Source organism: Lycorma delicatula, chromosome 12, assembly GCF_047948215.1.
Source record: "Lycorma delicatula isolate Av1 chromosome 12, ASM4794821v1, whole genome shotgun sequence".
NCBI lineage: Eukaryota > Metazoa > Arthropoda > Insecta > Hemiptera > Fulgoridae > Lycorma > Lycorma delicatula.
Genome location: NC_134466.1, coordinates 51,969,511 through 51,996,170, shown reverse-complemented (window position 1 = coordinate 51,996,170; position 26,660 = coordinate 51,969,511). Strand labels below are relative to the sequence as shown.

Sequence of the window (26,660 nt, the reverse complement as noted above, 5' to 3'; positions counted from 1 at the left end):
ATTGGTTTCTTTCCATACATATCACAAAATTTATAACTGTGAATTTCAATATCTTTGTCTGTTAACTACTCAAGAGATCTCCATTTTTTTTGTTTTCTCTTTCTCTATTGCATATAATTTTAAGAAATACTTCAGTGAATAAAATTATTGTTACAATATATATACTCCATTTTCCCTGTTACAAAAATCAAGAGAATCAATTATATATATTTTCAAAAAAAGAAAACATTATGTTGCTAGTGTCTATAGTAATGTTTTAGTTTAGACAAAGCTGTAATACGAATTAAAGTTTCTACATCAGGAATTTTGGGCAGGAAAATGGGAGAAACGTGTTTTACTAATCTCAGAAAAAGAATCCTTCACCTGCTGTATCTTCTTTTGATATCATAATTTTACTTTTTGCTTTAATATGATGTTTAGATCTGATTAATCAGGTAAAAGCAGATAACTTTTAAACATTATAGTTTTATTTTCTTATAGTTAACTGGTTTACAGTGATTATTCCTTACCTCTTTCTCTTTTTCTGTTTAGACTCGGAACCACTGTAAAGTATTACTTGAATGAGGTTGATATGTAAATGAATTGTAGTCTTGTACAGTCTCAGGGCAACCATTCCTGAGATGTGGTTGATTGAAAACACCAAAGAACAATGGTATCTATAATCTAGTATTCATTTCAAATCTGACATACCTTTCGACCACACTCTAAATACGTGTTTACTTATTTCAATAAATCTACCAGAGCGTAACTACCTAATACTTGGATGAGAACAGCAGCCTCATTCTCTGAAGATGGGTGTAACACCAACTGAAAATATTTTGAAGCAAGTTATTAAAAACAATTGTATTTAATAAATTTTTGTTCAATTTATTGTTTCAAAAGTTGGTAATTTAAAAAGTAGGGTGAATAAAAATTGCAATTACCATTTAAGACAACTGTCACCAGTATTCAGTAAAATTACTGACATTATATAATCCAAATAATTTGCAAAAAAAACCTTATTTTTGCAAACATTATTTTATTTTTTTCGGTCAGAAATAGCAGTTAGTTAAAATAACATTTTCAAGATTTAAAGAAAAGAAACTGGGTATTATTTATTAGGGTAATAAGAGATCATAAATTATTTCATCAGTTTTTAAATTTTTTTTATTTTATTATGTTTACACAATTTATAAAGAATTTAAATATTATTTATTAATATTAAAATGTTTTTCTTTTATCAATATCCATTATAATTGTTTATTCATTCCTTCGTCTCATATAGTGTTTTTTTTTATTTAAGCTCTCAAGTAAGTTAGGTAATAATAATAATTACTTTTTATTTTTTTCAGCATTCAGTATAATATTCAAATATTACAAGCATTCATGACTGAAAATATTCGTATCTAGTGGTATGTTTTCTATCTTGTACCTTAATAAAAAAAAACAACAAAAGAGCTTTTATTACACAAGAAATTTACTTACATTAATTTAAATTTAATTTAAGTATAAAAAAACCTTTTTACTTTGTCCGATTTCCTGGTCAATGTATTTTTGTTAAAAATGACTTATAGAAATGCAGTAAAGTCGTTTTACACACGACTCTAAACCGGTTATACACTAGAAAATGTATACACAGGGCAGCTTACACTAGAAACAGTACATTTTATTGGCAGTACATTTTATTATCTAGTTGTATGCCAACTTTTTTGTGCCTTAATAAAAAAAAACAAAAGAGCTTTTATTACACAAGAAATTTACTTGCACTAATTTGTCTTAAATTAAAAAAAAACCTTGCACATTAATCAAGGATATAGGACGGGGATGTCCTATATCCTTATATGTCCTATATGTTGAGTTCGGGGATGACCAACGCTTCTGACCAAGGATCTGGAAACAGCTGTTCAGGGAATATTTTATTGTAAATAGACAAAAGATGCCATAATGTACTATTTGGGAGGTGAGATAACATACTGAATCTGAATTATCATTTCCAGGTGAAGAACACCTCGACCTCTGCCCTCAGTGTAGTTGTCACATCTTTCGCAAACGTATCCGGGATAGGACACATCATCCTGTGGACGGAGGTGAGTCTCCTGCCGAGACAATTTCGAAGGATTTTCTTTCTTTAGTAGGATTTTAATATTCTCACGGCGAGAACGGATACCGCAAACATTCCACTGATTGATATTTTTAGCCAACAGAAAAACGTTTTTCTTGTTATATATTAAATTTCTGTGTGCAACGTATTTGTCGAATACTATGCGGTGTTTGTTTTTTGGGTTTAAAACTTTCAGGAAGTGCTTAGCTTCGTCTGGCACTTATCCGCCACCATATCCTCGAAGAGACCTTGAGATGGCTTAGGAATTTAGATGCCTGGGAGACCGTAGATACTGTACTTGGCTATGGCTTACGGTAGATCCCTTCAATGGGATCTTAGTAATTTGCAGCAGTGTTAGTGTAGCTGGAGTTTTATTTGGCGGTATACTAGCTGAAGTTGATTTCGGTACACCATTTTCGGTCCGTTTACCAAAACTATCCTGTTTCTTACTCAACGCTGCAATAGCAGAAGTGAGGTACCTGGTCTGATAAAGCCTGCACAAATTTTGTTAGTTCTTTGCACGATGCGTACTTGTGATTCTTTGGCGCATTGTTAGAAACAGCCTGTACAAAACTAACATCGGTTGTTACAAGATTTCAAATGTTGAAGGATTTTTATATTCCCTGCGAGCCACAGGAAAATACACTTTCTGTTCTGTACAAATCCTTAATGTAGCTTGTTCCTCTTTATAAACAGGGCATTCTCGAGATCTCGCCGAATATGAACATTTAAATTTAATACATTTTTTACCTTCTGTACATCCGCTACCGTCATGGTCTGTAAGACTACAACGAACACAAACGTGCTCCGTGGTGTAACTAATTTTATTGTGCCCTAAACCCTAATACTGAAAGCGGCAGGTGAGGTATTTGTGGTCGCACAAGTTCAGAAAGGTAGCCAATTCTTATTCTGTCAGGGAGAGTTGGAGCAGAAAAGATTAAGATAAGCGAGTATATTGGCATATCAATATCATTCTCCTTCCTCGCGATAATCTGTGCAAAATTGACGGGTTGCGGTGGGAGCTCTTCTGGTATTTCAATATCATCGAAGATGTGGCGGCTCACGTATGTTCACTGTGGAACTGCAGCAATCACGATTTCCACTTGATATTATCGATAACGTTTAATATAATGAGTCCATCTTTCTTTAATTCTTTCTTTATAATTGTACAATATATAAACCTTAAGCTTAATGTCAGTAGCCATTTCCAGTTTATGAAGAAGATACAAAAATCTTTGTATGGCACTGTGCGCTTCACAATTCCAGCGGGATGGTATTTTACTGTTTTCCGCAATGCGCACACAGGACGCTGCACGCGATGTTGGAGGGAGAGAGAGAACTGTCGCTCCCGTACTGCCGACTCTGGTGTGCTAGGGTGAGTTAGTTCTTTCTTTATTCCACATGTGTTTTTAAGCGGACATTTTATTAAGTTATTATCTAATAATATTAAAAAAAATATTATCTGTATTGAATCTGTATTAAAAGCCGTGTACCACATTCCTGAACGTGATAAAGTGTAGAATTAGATTATTATTCTGCCTCCAGCTATTCTATCTGATACTTTTTTTTCGGTTCTTTTATTTTACAGAAAAATTTAACCGTGGCCTTAAAAAAGTACGGAAATAATTTTGTGGAGCAGCACCCCCACTAATTTTAGCTATGAGCCGTCACTGCGGCGAAGTCACGGTTAAAGATCACTCTTTTCCTGGAGTTTAGTTTGTAATCTGGCTCCATTATTACTTCCTCTTTTCCTGCGTACCTATCAGCTACGTGTTTACGGCTCTGTTCATCATCATTCACCTCAATCAATAGAGCGCCACTCCTAAGTTTTTTTATTGATTTTGGTGACCCAAAAGCTGTTAGTATGCATTTATTCATCAAAAAGGGGAAATACTTGCGTTTCACTATTGAAATCTTACAAGGATAACCTTTTTCCTTTTTAGCCTCCGTAACCAACGTAATGTATATATTTACAGAATGATATGTATGAATATCTAATCAATATGATATGTATATTAATTAAATGTAGTGTTGAGCAATCTCAGATCAACCATTCCTGAGATGTGTGGTTAATTGAATTCCAACAAGCAAAGAACACCGGTATTCACGACGTAGTAATCCGTATAAAAGTAACTGCATTTACTACGATTTGAACTTTAGAACTCTCGACTTTGAAAACTGATTAGCCATAATAAGTTAACCACTAGACCAGCCCGGTGGGCTTGCATTGGATAACTTTTAAATAATTTTTTTTAATCCTCCGGAATCACCGTTAAGTATTGCTTCAGAAGATGAGATAAATAATTTGTAGCGTGTGTTAAAATACAGGTTGATTAAAAGAAACGGGAAATTTAAAAAAATTAAATAATGTTAATGAAAAATTTTTCTTAGAAAATGAATTTTTTTAATGTAATTGTACAAATTTTGCCATTTTAGGATACATACATTTTAGTTTATTTTTTAAAGATGACATCTTGCAGGTGACCTTCTCTTCTACGTAAACACTCAAGAAATCTCTTCGTTAAATTGTTCATGGTTTGACGTAACATCTTCATGGAATTTCCTGAGAGACGACGGATTGACCGATGTGGACATCGTGTGACAGCATCTTGTAAAGCTTGAACATTCTGTGGTGTACGGACGGTTCGCTCACGGCCTGGAGGTTTCTTTTTCATTGCCGAACCGGTTTCCTCAAAATTAGATATCCATGTTTTAATTGCATGTGCTAATGGAACACGGTCGTGCCGTCTCAGATTAAAATGACGGCGAAATTCTCTACGCGCTCCCTCCACACTGTCATTGATTTGTATAACGCTTTGATAGCAATTGCACGTTGCGCACCACTCCAAGGATCCATGACAACTAAATGGCAGGTTAGGTTAGAGAGGCTGGCGCCACTTATCAAGTGGTACCAATCTCCCACGGCTACCAACACACCTTTCAAAATTTCCCGTTTCTTTGAATCACTCTGTACTATGCCTGACCGGGATTTGAACCAAGGACCTCCGGATGAAAAGCCGAGACGCTACCACTTGCGCGTGCCTCCATAAAGTGGAGGATGGCTACTGACAATAAGCTTACGGATAATATATTTTGAAAGTATAAAGCATGAATTAAAGAAAAAAGGACTCGTTATATTAAATGTTATCGATAATATAATGTGAAAATAGGGGTTGCTGCAGTTCGAAAGTGTCTATATGCGAGCCGCCACAGTGTGTTATGCAGTTCACTGCAAGCTTTTTACATCTTTTTTATACATAATTTTTACTGATCGTTTAACAATAAAAAAGGGCATCTAGTATTAGATTTTAGATAAATTCTTTGTGTGCTATTTTTGGAGCGTAATAATGTTTTTCAGTATATTTCAGTAATAGATAACTTAGATTTTTATTTATTCATGTCGGTTAAGGTAGCTATTGAAACAAAATTTACTGTAACCAACATGTGTTATGATTTCCTAAATTTATCTTCAGAGTCCAACGGTAATTTATGCTTTATTCAGTTCTGCTTATGGTTCAAATCCTTGTAAAAGCAATTTTATATCGATTTGAATTATCTGATCGTGGATACCGGTGTTCTTTGGTGGTTGGGTTTCAATTAATCACACATTTCAAGAATGGTCGACTTGAGACTGTACAAGACTACACTCCATTTACACATTCATACATATCATCCTCTGAAGTAATATCTTACGGTTGTTCGAGAGGCTAAACAGAAAAAGAGAGTTCTGCTTATTTTAATGTAATTTAGTTTACCTAAATATTTCACCTCATTGTATTACGGATTTAAACAGTGGGAAATATTAATAAAAATCATTAAACTTACTTGTAATATAAAGTGATAACTTTTTTGCAGTCGCAACCTTTTGCTGTTGGATTACTTTGGAACCACTTATAATAATTATTTTCAAAGGCATATCGAACAGTAAGGCTACCCATAATGTCTTCTATGCATAATTTTGGTTCAAAATTCTTCAAGTATAATACTTTTGTATAAGACACTTCAATAATTAATTTAGGTAATGACATTATCAACTTCTTATCGTTGATTAATTGTAAAAGATATGTTGCGTTTGCCATATCCCAACATTTTGTAGCCAAATCAAACATTATATCAAGGCATTCATTCCAATTCAAATTTGTTTTCTTGCATTCAGCTGCATACTATAAAGATAAAAAAAAAAAAAATTAGCAAATAAAAGAATACAAATATCACATTAAAAATTATACATAACCATTTATTTCCTAAAAAACAGTAATATAAAAAAAATCATATTTAACTTGTATTTATGTATTCAAATGATTAAGAACAAAAATTATTTACAAGAAAGTGACTTAAAATGTAAACTACATTACCAGTTGAAAGGTTAATCACTCATCTGCATGCACTGAGAGATAAGGTATATAAAAGAGAATAAAAAAGTAAAAAATACAAAAGAAATAATAATAGAATTACTCCTTTTTTAGTGTTTCATTTGTACAGTTGATTTGTCAATATTTCACATTACAATTTCTCCTTTTGTTATCTATTTGTTTACTTATTTTATTTTATTTAATGTAGGTACATCCAGTTTTTTTAGTATACAGTTGTAGTGATTTTTTATTCTTTTGCATAATGAGAATCTTAATTAAAATCCACTTTGTCGTATTTGTTTATTGCATCGAAAGAAGAGTTCGTCTGCAGGTAACTAGATATATAGTAAAAACCTCATACAAGCAAAGAAACATGTTGGTCCAGTGACATGCAGAGAAGAAGCTAAACCCATGCACCTTCTTTCTCTTTGCTCTGAATACTCATGATGTTTTTGTGAAGGACATACTTACTACTAATACAGTTAGTCTACAATCAGACTCATACAGAAACCTAGTTTGTTGTTAGTCTAATTCTTACACTGTAAACACCTGTTATTTTTTTGTTATTTAGTTTCAGTTTCAGCTTCATTTTTAGTAAGGAATCTTTATTTTACATATTATTACTAATGTAGTAGTGGTGAGAGAAAGTAAAGGAAACGATATAAATACTCTATGAAATTCCATATTAACTGACTTTAGTAAAAGGAGTAAATTATCAACTCATGAGCTGGGCACAGATTGCCGATGTAAACAAGTTAAATGTTTTGAAGTTGTTATGTATTAAAGGTAGTAAGCAGACCCTTTTTTTAAAGAGGTGGAGGAAGCCCATTTACTGGCGCCTAAGCAGTTTTGGGCTTGCTAACACGTTGTTCTGCCAGTTATAACCAAGGGCGTATGTAAACCTGCACACTACGACTAAACCTCCAACCAGGTTTCCCCCTTCCTGTGATTGCTTATAAAAACATTTCATCAGAAGAAGGGGGAATCGCCCACACACACAGTCATAATAATCCAACAATATCACACACCACACAAACAACACTACTGGAACCAACACATACAGCACGTCAAATACATACACTGACAACAACAATACACAAGAACTTGCAGAAAACAGGACAAGCTACTAACATCCACAACACCCACGCGTTATACACCCACAAAGCAGTCAAGACAGAAATCTACCACTTTCCAGTAGCCACCGTCAGACGCACGAGCAGAGTGTCACCGGCCTCATCGCACCCAGGCAACCCCCACACTGACGGGGGGCCCTAAGTAATCAGCTGAGGTCCTGTCCGCTCCCGCGCCCTCCGGCGCCATTCTCCTCTGCGGGACTCCTCATATAATTGGAGCTTCCTCATGACCATCATGACGAATCTTTCCACAGTCTTCCACTGAGCCTCACTTTGTAATAGGGCTCGTAGGCTATTTTCAGAGCGAAACATGGGCTCACGTCTCAGGTTGCCGAGCATCTCTCTAAGCTCTATGGCGAATCGTGGACACAAAAAGAAAACATGTTGGGGGTCTCTTCTACCTCGCAATCTGGAAAATTTTCAGATTGATCAAGCCCGAATCTATACAAATAAGACCTGAATCCCCCATGACCCGCCAGGAATTGCGTTAACTCAAAACTCAGCCTGCCTTGGGTCCTTCGGCACCACCCCCTGATGTCCCCAGTAAGGCGGTGGGTCCACCTAACCTTCGTGGACCAATCACAATGCTTCTGCCATGTTTGTGCGATCGCTTCCTTTCCACTATTGGGATTGTTCTCAGTTCCCTAGTTCTGCTTCGCCGCATTATCATCAAGTTTACAAGCGGGAATCCACAATCACCTCAACTGCCTCCCTTGACACCGTCCTATAGGCGGCCGCTACTCTGATGCAACACCTCCTATGGATGGATTCCAATTTACACCTGTACTTGCAAAATCTAACAACACCCGCCCACAACTCGGCGCCATATAGCAGGGCTGAATAGACCATACTAGTAAGCAATTGTCTCCTATGTTGGGAGGGCCTTTTTGTATTCGGGAGTAGGCTATCAATAAGCCTCCTCGTTTTCTCCGCCTTCTCACAAACTCAGAGTAGGTGAGTACTAGATCTTAGTCAGGAGTCAACCCAGATTCCCAAGCATTTTATGGCCACCTGAGACGCAATTTCTCTGCTATGAAGGATCAGACGTAAAGTTGGCATCAGAGACCGCCATCTCCGTCTTTTCAGGAGCCAACTCCAGTCCTATCCCAGCCATCCACTCACTAATCCCTGTATACGACCCAATTATTTTGCCTACAGCCTCATACCTTGTTGCCGCCTCCACTAGCAACGCTATATCATCTGCGTTCCCAAGTAATTTAACCGTTTGTGGAGAACAACCCGAAACACTGCATTGCAAGCCATATTCCAGAGGATCGGTCCAAGGACCAACCCCTGTGGCACCCCTCTATCGAGGTTCTTCTCAACATACCCATGATGCAGTCTAAAGATCATCTGATGTCACATGAGGTAATTTCCCACCATCCGTCGCAGGTAAGAAGGTACACGAAGGTCCTCCATTGCTCCCATTATTGTTGAGTGGCAAATGCAATTAAACGCGTTTCGTACGTCCAGTTTTACTTGGGCGCAGATCTTATCATTACCTCTCCTCAAGTCTCTTCCCGCCAAGTCGCAGACTGCAGCCACAGAATCGAGGGCGGACTTCCCCGGCGAAATCCATACTGATTCGCGGAGAGCCCGCCCTACTCTTACAGTACACCAAGTATCCTTTGCTGAAGCATACCTTCCAGTACTTTCGATAGCGCATCAATCCTCGCCAGCGGTCGGTACGAGGAGGAAAGTGCCAAATCCCTCCCCGGGTTTAGGAACTAGCACCTGCCGCTGTCGCTTCCATCTGCCAGGAAAAATTGTCTCGTTAAGACACGCGTTGTATATCTCCAAAAACGCCTCTGATTCAGCTCGTGCCGCCACCTTGATAACCATATTAGGCAGTAGATCTGAGCCAGGCGCCTGGCCGCCGATATTCGTGTGATCGCGGCCTCCAGTTCTGCATCGGTAAACAGCGGTGCAGTCCCAGCCTCGCCTCTTAACTCTGGTAGTAATTCGACCTGTAGTAGTATAATTCGACCGGTAGTAATTCGAATGCCTTAAATGAGAGATTATTTACTCAGCTTTGCTTGGTAGATGATGAAGACTATAATCGTTTACTACTTAACACGGGAGTTCGTTGGTTATCTAAAAGTGCATGTTTGGATCGATTTTATGCACGTCTTGATTCAGTGTTGGAATTCCTGGAAAGTAAAGACAATGATCTGTGGTTCGATTTAATTAATTAAAAAAAATGACATAGATTATAAGACTACCTTTTTTGCCAAATTTAATGGAACCGATTTGAAGCTACAAGGTGATGAATTAAATTTAATCAAAACTAAATGTGTAATATCTCGGTTGTGCAAAACCTTTTCTATACGAACAAAGTTTGGGAAGAGGAAAACGCTTTCAGTTTCCAAATCTTTCAAAATTGCAAAAAATGAGATAAGATTTTCTTACTTAACAGCTCTTCATTCTGACCTCAGCCTAAGATTTGAAGATGTTTTTCACTTGGTTATCCCTGGTAGGGTGCTGGAATTTTAGCAAGTAGATCTACTGACCCAAATGATCCATACTAATACAGAAGCAATTTATTTAATTATCCACGAATGAGGAGCTTAAACTTATGTTTGAACAAGGTTACCACAAATTCTGGTTACAAAAACAGATACCAATTTTATATTCTGTATTTAGGTCTCTGTACAGAAGCTGTTGAATGTTTTCTATTTTTTGTCTTCCTATTTAGTAGAATGTAGATGTAGTGCAGTTACGAACCTCATCATGAAAAAAAGAAATCAACTGGAAATTAGTGCTCGTGAAGACTTACTACTGTTACTCACAAACATAAAATCGAACTTAAATAGTCTCATATCATCCCATCAGGTTCATCCAGCTCATTGAAAAAAAGTCTTTTAAAACTAAAGTTATGATTTGAATAACTACTACTTTAAATATCACAATTATTTATTTATATTTTATTTTTACTTCACCATTTACAGTTCAAAACATCAAAGTTAAATTTGTAATTTTTCTTTTATGCGATGATCTTGGGTTGTTTCACTTGGGAGTTCACGATCAGGTTTTTTTAATAAAAAGGAGACCATGGTCGTAATAAGATTGAGAAACACTATTGTAGACCACTCAAAGATGTAATTGGAAATGGGAAAAGATTAAGATTTTTTAAATTAATTTTTTAATTTTAATATATTACTAAAAATGTATTGTTATAATGTAATTATCTTAATAGTAATTTTTCAGTGCTATTAAAAATACAATATGTAAATATTGTTTAGTTTTAAAGTTTAAAACTAACTTGTCGCATCATTTCTTATAAATTGTGAAGAAAAAGAGGAGTAAAGTTTACAATTTAACCCCTTTTTTGCGTATTATTTTTATACCGACAACAAAAGTATACTTATTTGTGTTTGATTTAATTGAAATAAATGTTTTCTAATTATAATGTTTTGTAATTTTTATTAATATTATCTATTAACATGTTACTATTTATTAATTAATTTTTAAAAATTAACTTTTTTATATATTTTTATAGATTTTATATAAAAAGGTCTTTGTAAAATTTACAAAATATGAAAAAACCCCTTTTTGCCCTTGACACATTCAAAAGAATTTTAATTACCGATTTAATATCTTCTTTGTTTTCTCCTACAATCTTTAAATATTCAGCTGCTCTTTTAGCGCATGAAGTAAAGAAATGACAACAAAATATTTCTATTGGTTTCCTGTTATACATACTACAAAATTTGTAGCTGTAAATTTGAATATCTTCCTCTTCAGTATACCCTTGAGATCTCCATTTTCTTGTTTTCTTTCCATTTCTGTATTGCACACACATTTTAAATGGCAATACTTCAGTGAATAAAATTATTGTTACAATGTATGTACTCCATTTTCCCTGTTGCAAAAAACAAAAGAATTAATTGTATAGATTTTCCAAACAAGAAAACATTGTGTTTCTAGTGTCTATAGTAATGTTTTAGTTTAGCCATAGCTATAATACGTATTAAAGTTTCTGCATCAGGAATTTTGGCCAGGGAAATGAGAGAAACGTTTTTTACTGATCTCAGAAAAAGAATCCTTCACCTGCTGTTTCTCTTTGTTTGATATCATAATTTTACTTTCTGCTTTAATATGATGTTTAGTTCTGATCGATCAGGTAAAAGCAGATAACTTTTAAAAATTATAGTTTTATTTTCTTTTAGTTAACTGGTTGACAGTGATTATTCCTTACCTCTTTCTCTTTTTCTGTTTAGACTCTGGAACCACTGTAAACTATTACTTGAATGAGGATGATATGTTAATGAATTGAAGTCTTGTAGAGTCTCAGGTCAACCATTCCTGAGATGGGTTGATTGAAAACACCAAAGAACACCGGTATCCACGATCTAGTATTCAAATCTGTGTAAAAGTAACAGCCTTTACTAAGATTTGAACCTTAGAACTCTCGACTTCAAAATCAGCTGATTTTCAATAATAATTGATAAAAATATAGGTATAAAGGCAAATATATAATATTGAAAACATATATAGAATTGTAAGATAACGTAAAAAGCTCTATCTTGAGATATTAACAGATCAGTATTATGTAAGCAAAGGAATCATTTATGCTGCTAAATTGCATGAAGTAAATAAATAAATGTTTGCTTTCAGGCTTATATGCATGTTAAAAAATCCGGCAACCAAGCACTCAGTTCATTTGTTTTGAACTTCAACTTGACTGATCAAACCAATTCTGAGGTATCGCTGTGAAATATATACACAAACATCTAGGAAAAATTATAAAACATTTTTTGTTATTGCAGCTTAAAATTGAGGGGCCGAACTGCAAAACTCATATTCTTCATCCTTTTCTGAAAATTATATTTTAATGGATTCTTGTATTCTATGTTGAAATCTACATTTCTTTAATGTCAATATAAAGCAAAACAAACACTATCCTATTTAATAATAAATATAAAATCTGGGTTACCGTCAAAAAACTCACATTCTCCTTAATGTCTGGCTGAAAAACTTATGTTCTCTTCGCCAACCAATGAGAGGCTTCGACTTTGATCACATGACATCAGCTGTTTTCAGCAAGCCTGTTGTTCAGGTAGTAGTGTTGTGAGTTAAAATATTTGTTTTTCATTTTATTTATGAAATTTTAATCTTCAAAAAGATTGTTATCCTTTCCTTTGACTGTAAAAAAGATCAACCTCTTCCCAACCTACCCGACCAGTCTAGTTATTACAGTAGACAGCTATATTTCAACAAAGTTTGTTTCGTTAAAGGACACTCAACTCGAAATCTAAGCTTACAAAATAAAATGCAACAGCCTGTGTTTGGACAGAAAATGAATACAGTAAAAGATCTGATGACATCTCATCCTTCTTTTTGATTGTTTGAATGCCACTAACCTTGAACCCTAGGGCATTGTTCGCCTTATAAGTGATGGGTGTGGAGGACAAAATAACAATTCTATTTTGACAACTATGATAGGTAATTGGTTATAAATTGCACCACACCATATTGCAAAGCTGCAGATTGTATTTCCTATGACTGGGCATAGTTTCCTATCTCTGGGCTGAGTATTCAGAAATATCGAAAAAGGAGAATAAATATGATAAATATAAATATATAAATATGATGCTTTTTACGATAGAAATAAGATGAAAATAATTACAATGCAAACTTTTTTTAAAACATATAATATACCATGAGGTTGACTGAAGACTTGAGGTTGTGTTTTGTTCTGCCCTGCAATAGTACAATTTGTGATACGGTTTTATGTTTGTTAAAAAGGATTGTTTTACGTATTAAGATTATTTGGATGATGGACTATAACATGTTGCTGTGATTTTTGCGATTGGACCTGTTACACATAGGATACAATCTTTTTTTATATATTTTATTGTATATAGTATGTTACTATAGTATAGTTTTAATAAGAAAGAGATGTTTATTTGTTTACTGCATTGGCCGTAAACAACTTGTTTTGTTTGAACATTTAAATTAAATTGTTTCTTATCAGTGATTAATAATTTATTTTGACTTTAATAATAAATACTGCTCGAGGCATTCCAGAGGTCACCTGTGCGGAGTAGAAGGCCACTCACCTTGTGGACTTCCTTCGAGAAGTCTGTTCCAGACTACTCCCCAAAAGATAGTTGGAAGAGGCCATGAAGAGAAAAGAATGTTATCGCTTTAGGAGACTGGCGTCGCGGGCGTATTACTACTCTATGAAAGATCTCTACACTGTCCGGTACAGAGAATATAGAAAACAGCGAACTCTACTTATTCGAGACTCGAAAAGGGCGGCGGCTGAGGTGGACGCTGACCGTTGCGGGAGACCATATACGCTTATAGTTAAAATAGTACTGAAGTGTAGAACGCTCACTACCAGAAATGCAAGAGAGGTCAGACATGTTATAGAAGGCCTCTTCCCCCATCGGGATGTCTTCCCGCTTCTTGATTGGGGCGACGTGGTGACCTCTCCATTGTTCACTAGAGACAAGATTGATATCGCCGCGTGGCGAATACGCGCTGATAAGGCACCTGTTTCGGATCTCCTTCCGAGTCTGGTGGTTAGAGAGGCGGCACGAGCTGGGCTGGAGGCACTATTAGAGGTTTATAACGCCTGCCTTAAGTAGGGTAGTTTCCCGGAGCGGTGGAAAAGACAGAAGCTTGTACTGATACCTAAGCCTGGGAGAGACCCTGACCTCCCTTCGTCTTTCAGACTGCTGGTCATGATAGACGTTTTGGCAAAGCTTTTTGAACGAATGATCCGGCCGAGACTGGTCAGACCCAAGATAAGGGCGGACTTTCCACGAACCAATATGGTTTCCGTGGGGATAAGTCCGCCCTTAATGCAGTATCCGCTGTCTGTGCAACGGTTGAGCGAATTATACGAGGTGGCCCGAATAGGACGTCTGGTAAAATGTGTGTGCTAGTCACATTTGATATGAAAAACGCCTTTACCTGCATCACCCAATCGACAATTAGGTGGTCATTGATGACACTAGGTCTTCCTGGCTATCTTGTAAGGATTATATCATCCTACCTCATGGGTCACAGTCTGTTTTGTCAGGATGAGAATGGAGAAATGGTGCGTGCTGTGGATAGGGGAGCTCTATTGGAACATGGCCTATGATGGAGTTTTTCGTCCATCGCTCCTTCCCCAAAGGTAAGTTTCGCCGGCTATGCTGATGATCTTGATCTATTGCACAATAAACGATTGAATGTGTGGTTTAGGGCTTCGGCTGGTTCCACATAAAACTGAAGTAATTGTAATTTCGGCTGCGAGAACGAGACCCACTCTGATACTAAATTTGGAGGGTCGAAGAATTGCTTGTAAACCTGGAATAAAGTACCTCGGTATCTGGATAGACGCCCGGTTACGATTCGGTGTTCATGCACGTGAGGCTAGTGAAAAGGCGGACAAAGTTCTGAAGCCTGGTTACTGGACTATTACCTAATCGCTACGGCCCTAGATTGCACAGGATGAAACAACTATTAGAAGTGGCCTACTCCACACTTTTATATGGTACAGAGGTGTGGGGTGGAGTCACTAGGTACGCTATATATAGGGTCGTGCGAGAAGCGCTGCATAGGAGATACTGCTTCTGAATGGTGTCTGCGTTTCGAACCGTCACCAAAGTTGCGTCGGAGCTTCTCCAGATCCAAAGGTGCTGGATGGGCTCCTCCCGATTGATTTTGCAATAAAACGCCGAAGGAGGTCGCGGGAGTTAGGGCCGATACCACCTGCTGAAAATAAGAGGCAGACTAGAATGCTGATGGACGAACTTATGGATTCGTGACAGCGGTGATGGGATGGTGATGACACCATCCCATGACGGTAGATGCACCGTTTGGTGAGAGATATCAGGAGATGGTGTGATCGAACCCATAGCTCGCTTGGTTACTGTTTGACTCAGTTCCTGGTGGGCAATGGGGGATTCAGATCCTACCTTTTAGATTTGGGCTTGACTACTTTGATTCTTGCCCAGTTTGTGGCGAGGAGGAGACTCCTTTGCATGTGTTTTTCTCCTGCCCTGCCTTCTTCTGTCTAAGCCTTATGAGGCTGCTACTGCAGGAACTCATGGGATGGTGAGCACCGACAGGACAACGGCTATTTGCTTTCCAAGGCCTGATATGCTGTTAACGGCTAGTGGTAATGGATCGGGTTATGTTTGTGCCGAAGTTCGATGCACGATGGTTTACTCTTGTTACCATTCGTCTAACACTACATTAGTGGAATTAGAAGAGTATATTGAAGCGTTACAGGACTCGATAATGACACATAAATGGCAAGGTGTTGGACGTTACCGGCGATTTTAATGCTAAATCGCCTGAATTGGCAGGACAAAGAAGGAATCACAGAAATGTTATACTCGCAGAGATGGCTAATGCGCTGGGACTTGCCTGCTTAAACAGCGATGAGTACACCTACGAGAGAGGAGGCCATGGATTGTGTATAGATCACACCTTGGTCTCCGAAAACCATCTGGACGTCTTCAGGGACTGGTCAATACTGCAGCAGGTGTCTCTCTGATCACAGATTGATATCCTTTGAGGTTGATTTTGCTATAAAACTTGAACCCTACCCAAGGCGACTCGTTTCAAGAGTGGGATGTCTGCGCTTCTCATGAAGAATCGTTGAGAAGCTTTGTGGTGTAGAATCCCCCTCGGAGTTTACAGATGTTATTGTCGAGAATGTGATGAATGTAGAGTGTCCAAGACGGTCGACTCCACAATTAGGTCGACTTCCTCTGCCTACTGGTAGACAGAGGAGATCGAGCAGCTAAGAGCAGCAACCTGGGCTGCCAGGGAAACAGAAGCAATTCGGAGTTAAAGAAAAATCTTACTCCGTTACGATGTGCTCAGAAGACAATACAAGAATGTTACAGTTACGGCAAAGAGGAACAGCTTGAAAGAGCTGTGTCGGTCCGTCGATGAGCATCCATGGGAATGGGGATAGAGTGGTTACGGGACGAATTGGTAGGAGATTTCCTGCCCTTACAGAAGAGCAAGTCAGAGAGTACGTAGAAAAGTTGTTTCCCAACTACGAGGATGTCGTACGTGACGAAATTGTTGCTGACAACATCCTAGAACTCACTCTTAGGGAACTGGTGGAGTATAAGGGCAGGATGAAATAAATGTCCAGATCCGGGTCAGGATCTTATTCCTACAGAGATTAACCGAATTATGGCTTACATAGCACCGTCCGAGCTTCTGGCATTTTATAAAAATATTTAAAAAAATTATTTTATACTGCCTGCATGGAAGAGGACTAGGTTCGTCCTGATTAGGAAGCCTGCTACGAGTGATGCCATGCCGGCGTACAGACCATTGAACATGGTCAACGGCTTCACCAAGTTGTTGGAATGGTTGATTGCTGGACGATGCAGGCGGAAATTGAGAGAACGTGCGGAATACATGATACATGATAGGCAGTATGGGTTCAGGATCGGTAGCACCACTGTCGATGCTGCTAATAAACTAATGAGTTTGGTCGACAAGGCGGCCCGCGGAACTTGGAGGACGCGTCAGATTCCGGTCGTACTTCTATTGGACGTTCGTAATGACTTTAAATGTGGTCAAATGGGACGCTATTTTTCAGTCACGGAGGGGGAGAGGAGAAGCCCCCTACCGAGATTACAATAATACGGATAATTATACAACGTTACCTGGAAGATCTTTTCATGGACTACTTTATAGGCGATGATAACATCTCCTTTAATGTTATGGGTGGGGTTCATTACGGATCTGTCCTGGGGCCCATCCTTGGAATATATTTTTGGACGGATTGTTAAGAATCGACTTTCCGGAGGGTGTGGAACTGATTGCATTTGCTGACGATCTAGCACTGTTGGCGATGAAACTTTAACTGTGTTAATCGCCGATCCGATTGGCACAATCAGTGAATGGATGGCGGACAAAGGCATCACCCTGGCATTGAACAAGACTCAGATGGTGGTCATGTCAGGCGGGAGACGCATGAATGTCATCACAATGATACATGATGACGTTATTATACAACAGAATCCTTATGCCAGATACTTGGGTATCTGTATAGATAAAAGACGTTCGTTCACAATTCATATCAGAGAGACATGCACTAAGAACTATAGCACAAAGTACTATAAATAACCTCAGTAGACTGCCGGCCAACATACCGAGATCAAGGACATGAAAGCGCATGCCATACGCGCACGTTCCGAATTCCGTCTTAATGTACGATATGGGTGAATTGGGTGTGGCGCGAAATTTGAGGCTCTTGGAGAGACTGCAAAGAAGAATAGCCTGCAGAGTTGTATGTGGCTATAGATCTGTCTCCACAGAAGCGGCATTGCTCATCGCGCGGATATCCCCAGTGCAGCAGTTGGAAAGAATAAGGGTTTTCATCCACAGTTGTATGGAAAGAGTGAGGCTACTCAAGAAATGTTAAGTGAGTGGCAAACGAGATGGGATCGAGCCGATACTGGTCGCTGGACGTTCTACTTAGTTCCGGATCTTCAACACTGGTACGTGAGGGTGTTCGGGGAGCTAAACGTTTGGTTTGTTGGAGTTCTGATTGGTCACGGGTCATTTAGAGATTACCTTCACCGTAGATACAGAGCGATTGATAACATCTGTGTGTATGGCGAGAACATAGATACACCAGCTCATGCTGTGTTTAAGTACTCGAGGTAGGTAGCAGAACAGTTACCCTTTTGGTCGGACAGCTTGATGTTGATAATATCATTAGTAAAATGCTATGTTTAGAACGAGATTATAAAACGATCTTAGCTTATGTTACTGATGTCGTCAGGAATAAGTTTGAGGAGGACAGAAGACTGAACCTTCCGTAGAAGATCCTGATTATCATGAAGAATTTGTGAAGACTTTTGAAGATACAGGTATTGAAGAACGGCGACGTGGGACCTACATACTCGGGTGTGAGGTCAACCTGACAGCGGAACAGTCGTCTGTCTGTCTTCCATCCACAAGCGTGGGTGGATGTAAGTAATGACGCTCCTGGGACACCAGACCCCCCCGGATGGGTCAAGAAAGGCACCATGAGGCCCCATGCCTATTGTGTATAGTACACTTACTAATCTATTCTTTTGCTGCTGGTTTCCTGGAACATGACCAACAAGAGCATGTCTGACGAGGAGACTCGTTCGCGAGTATTCGCAGACCCTTCTTAGGTGAATCCGACTCCCGGACGTGATAAACGGAGTGAGAGGTTTTTTGTTGGGCCGGCCAGTGGTGTCAAACATTATCCGCATCAGTTTTGCCCACCGGTTCTCAGCAGTGGCTCGGTGCTTTGTTGGCTTGTTTAAGTCAGAAGTTTTTCATCTGAAAAAAAATATATATATGTATACATAATTACCTGTTTTAGAAACATATTTTATCACCGTATGTAAAATCTTTCTAAACAGCTGTAATTGGAGAATGAGTTGTGGTATAGCATATGCAATATTAAATAAATGTTTTATGTAAAATTTACATAATTTTCATAATGGGATTTGTTTATGTTTTATCATTTTTACTTTTCTGTCATGTAAACATATTCATGTTGTTCTTTAATGTTGTTAATAAATAATATTCAAATTTTATGACTGTAAAGCTTATTTAAAAAAAACAAATAAGTTTTATATTTTTAAATGACTCATCCTGAACCATTCTTATACACACACACACACACACACACACACACACACATATATATATATATATATATATATATATATATATATATATATATATATATACCAGCTATATCAATATATTTATGTAATATATATTTATATAATTTGGTAAAATATTGACTTTCCCAGCTACAAACCCTCCCTTAATGAATTTTTGAAAAAATAATATGATCAATGAACCATATATAGAAATATTTGAGCCAGTAGAAAATTAGTTTGGCTAATCCTGAGATATAAGGCCAAAAGCAGTGTGATACATATAATTACATATACACAAAATTACACAATTATGTTTTTTTGGTCTAGACAAACACACACACATACACACACACACAAACACACACACACAAACACACACACACACACACACACATATACAAATATATATATATTTAAGTAGATAAATTATTACATGACTGTTTGCTTCACCAGTCAAGTCATACAATATCTTGCACAGCTTTTTTTTACACTATTAATAATATGTAATTAATGTTATATGTAACAATTATTAATATCTTGTATTAATTATTATCTTTATATAATTATTTAATAAAATTTTAACTATATGTAACATTCATTCATATGTAGGTTAAGCTTCTCAAATGTACTTAAGTAAAGTTTTCTGTTAATCTAATACCCCCTTTAATAAAGACTAAAATAAGAAAAGAAAATTTAAAAAAAAACCTTTTCTGCATTTTAAATTCGTGGTCCATAATTTAAAAAAAAGTTCTTTAAAAAAATGAATCTAAGGGAGATAGTGTAAAAGAACAAAAGAATAAATTTCACTTTTGATTTGAGGGGGTGTGATTTTTCAAAATTATTTTTTTTTGGTTTATTTATATATGCATTGTACGTAACAAAATTTCTTTAATAAAATTTTTCATGAACTTTGAATAGATGAAAAAAAATTCCCTGAAAAAGATTGAAATTGGTTTTTATGTGATGATTCACCTTAAGAAATTAAAAAAAAAAATTAATATTATCAGTGCGCCATATATAGAAAAATATATGAACCAAATTTGAAGAAAATCATTTTGTTCAGTACTGAGATAGGCCAAAAGCAGTGCGATATTACTATTACTATTATATAATTATATAACTAATATATTACTATTATAACATGTATGTACATACGTATGCATTTACATGTTTTTCTACCAAAAAAGATGATCTAGATGATCTTTTCTTTTTCTTTTATCTGTTTAGCCTCCGGTAACTACCGTTCAGATAATACTTCAGAGGATGAATGAGGATGATGTGTATGAGTGTAAATGAAGTGTAGTCTTGTCCATTCTCAGTTCGACCATTCCTGAGATGTGTGGTTAATTGAAACCCAACCACCAAAGAACACCGGTATCCACGATCTAGTATTCAAATCCATGTAAAAATAATTGGCTTTACTAGGACCTGAACGCTGGAACTCTTGACTTCCAAACCAGCTGATTTGGGAAGATGCGTTCACCATTAGACCAATCCACCTGGGTTGGTCATGATGATCTAGTAGATTTGAATATTACAGCATCGATATTCTTTAGTGTTTGGATTTCAGTTCACTTCATTTACATTCATACATATCATCCTCATTCATCCTTTGAAATAATACCTTACGATGGCTCTGGGGGCTAAAATGAAAAAAAGAAAATGAAAGATGAACTAGCTGGACCTTAAAACATACAGATCTTGCAAAAAAAAAAAAAAAAACAATTTTTAACATGATCACCATAATTTTCTGTTTAATATTCTAGATACATTTTCCAGGAATGTTTTATGTATATATATAATATATATTAAAAAAAAGTTATTATAAAGTTAAGTTTATATATATATATATATATATGTTACACACATTTATATATACACAAACGCACACATAAACACAATTTATTAATTCCTTCAATTTTGCTGTTTTGAACATCTAGACAATTCTTTAAAATTTCATGAATAAAATTATTCACCAGTATTAAATGAATGATTATTTGATAATGACACATGAAATAGTGGTCCAATTGCTAACAAAAACGACTGACCCAAATAAAGCAATTTACTTATATTAGTTTGAGGAGCCTTATCTGATATGATTGAAGGTAAAAGAACGATGTAAATTCTCGAATCGTTCAGACCAAAGAAGTTTTTACAAGAACAAACAACTATTTACATTCAAGATTATACCACTTTTAAAGAAAAAATGCAATTTATAAAAGTTTCGTATAGAATTTATGAAATAAATACCCTGAACCAATAGCGTAACAAACAACAAAATTTGAGGAGAATAGAAAGAAAACTATATATACATAGAAGCTTACAATGCAGTTGTAGAACTTTCAACAGGGTAAGTCCTACAACTGTGGGCTGTTTCTGATGCACAGCTTACTCACAAATATATCAGATATGCACATAACTCAATTTAAAGTATTTATCATTTTACTTAAATATAATATTTTTATAATATTTTTTCGTTTATTTAATTCAATGATTCTAACTCTCTTTATCCTGTTTATGCAAAAACATTTACGATATGCACGTACATAAATATATTTTTAAGTTGTTTTATTTACTATTGTACTACTAATTAACATTTTACAAGCGTTTTTATATTTTTCTATTATTTCACATCACGTATTATTTCAGCATAAAAGTGATTTTTATTCTTCTGTTCTAACGTTTCTTTAAGCTAAAATATCAATAAAATAATCTTTCATCAAAAATTATAAAAAAAATAATTTCCCAAAAATATAGAAGTAATTTGTCTATATACAATGTCTGAAAATGGCTTAATTATAGAAAATGTGAGTACATTACCAGAATAAATGTAGCTGATTATTGTATCCAAGAAAGTATTCTGAGTTGTATTTGAAATTATTATCGGCCATCTTGGATCTGCTATATTAAATGCAATTTTTTTTAAATATTGGATTGAACCATTTGAATCCAACCACTTTTTTAAATGGCATGATAATAATCATCTTACACATGATTTCAATATAGATTTGAATTGGAAAACTTCAGTGAAAACTCCACATCCATAGTATCATCAGTGTTTTGATATTGACCACAAAGTGTTCAGAACAGGGTAAAACGGCCATCCCCAACCTCCATTCAAAAAAATATTTTCAGTAGAAATGGGGATAATTACACATTACCCTTGCTGTTGGATCTTTCTTATTAAATGGCAGATATTTAATTTTAGTGAAGAGTATAGATTAAGTTTATGTTGGTTTTAAGTTGACAGGATCTGCGATTATGTTCCAATCCTTTTTAAACAGTGAGTATGATAAATTTTAACTGGGGTCATTTGTTGGAAGTTGCAAAATTTTTGAATGCTTCTTCTGAAACAATTTCCCTTCAGTCTGTTCTCTGAAGATTTTTCTGTAAAAGTACCTTTCTGTCTAGCAAGAAATGCCTGGAGGAGCACTAGTTTGTGGAGAACGTAATGCACTCCCTTTGTAGAGAGCTGCATATATGGTGGCTGAAGGCAGTTGCTTGTTTGTTTTTAACATGAAGAAAGAAAGGGGAATCTGGGTTTTGTAAATCCTTCTTCTGGTGGTATAGGATGTGCTAACTTGGTTTTTGTCATGCTGCCTGTTTCTTTTGTTTCTTTATTCTTCTTTATAATCTTAGTCTCCATGTTTGTTGGTTGTAATTATTTACAACCTCAAGTCCTGCAAAACCCTGAAAAGGGCATCATACTGGAGAGTGCAGGTCTCTTTTTCTTCATGTTGGACAGCTGCTGAATTTTTTCTCAATTTTCTATCCTTTATTTTCCAGTGTTTTCTTCATCAGTAAAGGAATAAGGAATGTAGAAGTATGTATTACTAAATTGTGCATGTGTATGAGGCAGCAGCGATTACAATAATGAAATCTGTCAACCAAATATAAAATTCCATTTTTTTCTTCCATACATACATATATCTTCAAAGCATTTCAGGGACTGAAAGGTGAAAAAGGTTCCAAAACATTCTATCTTCTAACATTCTACTTCTAACCATTTAACTGTCACCATTTGTATAAGCTGAAGATAAAATTTGAAAATTCTGAAGGCATTACATGTACTTCACATCAGTAAACAATTTGTTGCAGAGATGTTAGTAAAGAGTTATCAAAGGTAAAAGCAAGGTTTTCATTTGGCTAGAAATACTCATGATGTAATTCCAAAAGTTTAAGTTTTAAACCAATTTAAAGTTGTTTTATCAGCCAATTGAGTTACTTCATACACTTTGTGAAAATTATTTTGACCAAAGGGTGGAATTTTGTGAGGAATTTATTATTTATTTTGTACAGATGTTCAATGACTACTTGTGTTTGTCAATCTGATGAAAATTCACATATATGTATTAAGAAAAACTTAGCAATGCTAGACTTCTTGTTCGGTATGGGACCTTATTTCTTCCATTTAAATGTAACAGGTGATTCGCATCTTATGATACATGAAATGTTAAAGAACCCTGTGTTTGATAACCACCTTCCTTTTGCTTCAAGTAGCAAAATCTTGAAAACTAGCACTTAATGTATGAGCTTTTCACGTTAATGAATGTACCTCGATTAAAGTGTTTCTGAAAGGATAGAACACTGAAGAACAATTAAATAGATAAATCTATAAATATTTTATTCTGATCAGAACATAAAAATACATAAATTATACTCTTAAAATTAAATAATAGGATAAAATTTGAATGTGTTTAAAGTCCTTGCTAATTATTTAATATGAACAGTGAATGCTAAGGTAAATACATTAAATATAAAAAATTACAACAAAGTAATTCAGAAGTTGCTATTTAAAACTATTTTCAGCACATATTTATGCACATATTGAACAGGATGCAGATAATTTGTGTTTTGGAGAATTTTCCAAATAGTATAGAAAAGAAAGATAACGTTTAGAATAAAAATTGTGCTCTAATTATGTGAAATATCCCAAATCATAGGCAGAAATGTTATTTTATCAACAAGGAGTACCTCCTCACTACAATAATATTATGTATGTGTTTCTGGATAAAGATTTTCAAAGTACTGGGTAGGATGGGTGGGAGGAATGACCATAATGATCATTGAACCTTAAGACTTTTAATTCTAGAATTATAAGCAATGTTTAGTGTGTGTGTTAAGCAATAATGAATATTTGAAAACAAGAATTGCCGAAATTGTTGAATGAGGAGCTACTATACATGATGCATTCTATCATGTGTGGTAGATTACTGTCTTAGCTGGCCTCTGTGGCACAAGTGGTAGCGTCTCGGCCTTTCATCCCGAGGTCCCAGGTTCAAATCCTGGTCAGGCATGGCATTTTCACACATGCTACAAATCATTCATCTCATTCTCTGAAGCAATACCTAATGGTAGTCCCAAAGATTAAAAAAAAAGAAAAATTACTGTCTAGATGTATGCCGACAACCAACATAAGTCGCAACAAATTACAATAAACATATAAAAAAAAACTTGAGAATAGTAGCAGTTTCATATAGTATTTATTGAAGTGATTAGTATGAGTTGTGCTCAAAGTATATCTGACTTTGGCTCGTAAGAACAATAATACTTTACCTATTTAAATCAATGATCGTTGAAAGTGAGCCCCTTCTGATGTGAGACAATTATTCAAGCAATGTTTTCATTACTGTAAGTATCTTTCAAAGTTATTTTTATTGAGACTTTTATAAGTCCTCTTACATCTCTTCTCCGTCTTCAATTCTCTTTCCTTTAAGCAGAATTATAAGAGCCAATATAAGGAAGAGCCAATAATTAAGAGCCAATAATATATAAGGAAAGAGCCAATAATTTCAGCAATCCACGTCTAATGAGTAAGAAGCATGCTTAAGTCATTTGATCCTGTAATTTGCCAAGAATCTATGTATAAGTTGTAATGCATGAGCTGGAGCTTTGTTGAGAAAAGGCTTTATTATGTATCCATTGTCATTTTTAATAAATTGTAATTTGAAAACTTTTCCCATCGATTTATTTAAAGTAAAATTAAAAGATTTTCTTTTATGGAAACAAAATTAGTCTGTTAATGAATTTTTAAATAAAACTAATTATTAAAAAATCTGATGTGGACACCAGATGACTTCCTGGTACATGTATTAAATTACATTTACACATTTATTGCCATGTCATTGGAGTGATAAACTAAAAGATAACAATTTTTTGCAATTTATTAAAGATCAGGCACATATGCCTCAGAGTATATATAGTTTTTTTGAGGGTCTATTTTTCAATCACTCTGTAGTTAAATTTAATGCTGATAAAATTATACAAAAATTTCAGAATAATTAAATAAAATTAAACTAGAAAATCCAAAAACAATACGATTCTAAATATTGATTTTCAATAAATATTAAATAATCAGATGTTTCACCAAATATTTACATATACACATATGTAATAATGCCTATTAAATTACATATACACATTTTTAAAAGTACATACAATTTTATTTCACTAATAACTTCTGATATTTTTTCAAATTTTTTTTATTTTTATTATTATTATTGAATTATTATTTACTGTAAAACCTTTTTTACAATCCCAGGTTAATAATTATTAAAACAATACATTTAAATTACAAAACAAATTAAAAAAAAAAATTAAAAAAAGAGATGGTCTGATTTAAACCGATGTGCCCTTCCCTTGTAAGATTCAAATATTTTGTTAATAAGAATTTTTATGGCTATAACTCTGGAATCACTGAAAATAAGTAGGACTTATGATATATAATTGAAAAGCTCTTAATAAGGGCTTATTACTGCAGTTAAGAAAAAGTCCAAAATTCAAATTTGTTTTGGATTACGGGCTTTATTGGACACTTTTGTTTCAGTCTAATGTAATCAAAAGTGGAGGTGCACAACTAGATGTTACAACATTCCTAAATATAAAATTTCAACATACTACAACTAATCATTTTTGAGTATGTGAGATACATTCATACGTACATATATACATATGTATGTACATACAGATGTCAAGCTGAAAATGCTAAAGTCAAAATAACTAAAATACTAGTAAAATGCTAGTCAAAATGATTCAAAGATGATCAAAATGGATATTTCTGTTGAAATCTGAAAACCGTAATTTTTTGTAATCACTATACTTTTACTTTGTACAAGGAAGTAAAAAGAAACCAAACCATATGTGCAACCTGTTCAAAAAGTATATAAATGTATAAAATAACTTTTAATATCTGCTTCTGATTGTGAATTATTTTATAGTAATTTTTTATAATCAATATATTTATTTACCTTAACATTATTTCATGTCTGTATTTAAATAATTAATAGACTTAAAACACATTTATTTTTTATCCGATAATTTAATTTTATATTTATAATTTAATTAATATTTATTTGATCTATATAATGGATTTTTGTGTACTGATCAGAACTACAATTTATTTGTACAAGAATATATGTGGCAGAGATTTAATAATTTAGTAATATTCAAAATTAACAATATTCACTTGATCAAATTT

At 35.1% G+C, this 26,660-nt stretch overlaps 1 protein-coding gene across 3 annotated transcripts; it reads right to left on the bottom strand.

The window, feature by feature from the left end:
* Positions 1–1,120: 1,120 nt before the first annotated feature.
* Positions 1,121–21,682, bottom strand: LOC142333183 (uncharacterized). 3 transcript variants are annotated; one of them, XM_075380139.1, is made up of 5 exons: positions 21,580–21,682; positions 18,605–18,851; positions 11,152–11,427; positions 5,906–6,243; positions 1,121–1,411 (listed from the first exon to the last, which is right to left on the bottom strand). In XM_075380139.1, exons 2-5 carry the CDS (start codon positions 18,779–18,781, stop codon positions 1,354–1,356), a joined length of 849 nt encoding a protein of 282 aa, XP_075236254.1. In that variant the 5' UTR covers positions 18,782–18,851; positions 21,580–21,682; the 3' UTR covers positions 1,121–1,353. The 3 variants fall into 3 exon arrangements, with proteins under 3 accessions (XP_075236254.1, XP_075236253.1, XP_075236255.1); XM_075380138.1 differs by having other exon boundaries at positions 21,508–21,665; XM_075380140.1 differs by lacking the exons at positions 18,605–18,851; positions 21,580–21,682 and adding an exon at positions 18,886–19,000.
* Between the last annotated feature and the right edge of the window lie 4,978 nt (positions 21,683–26,660).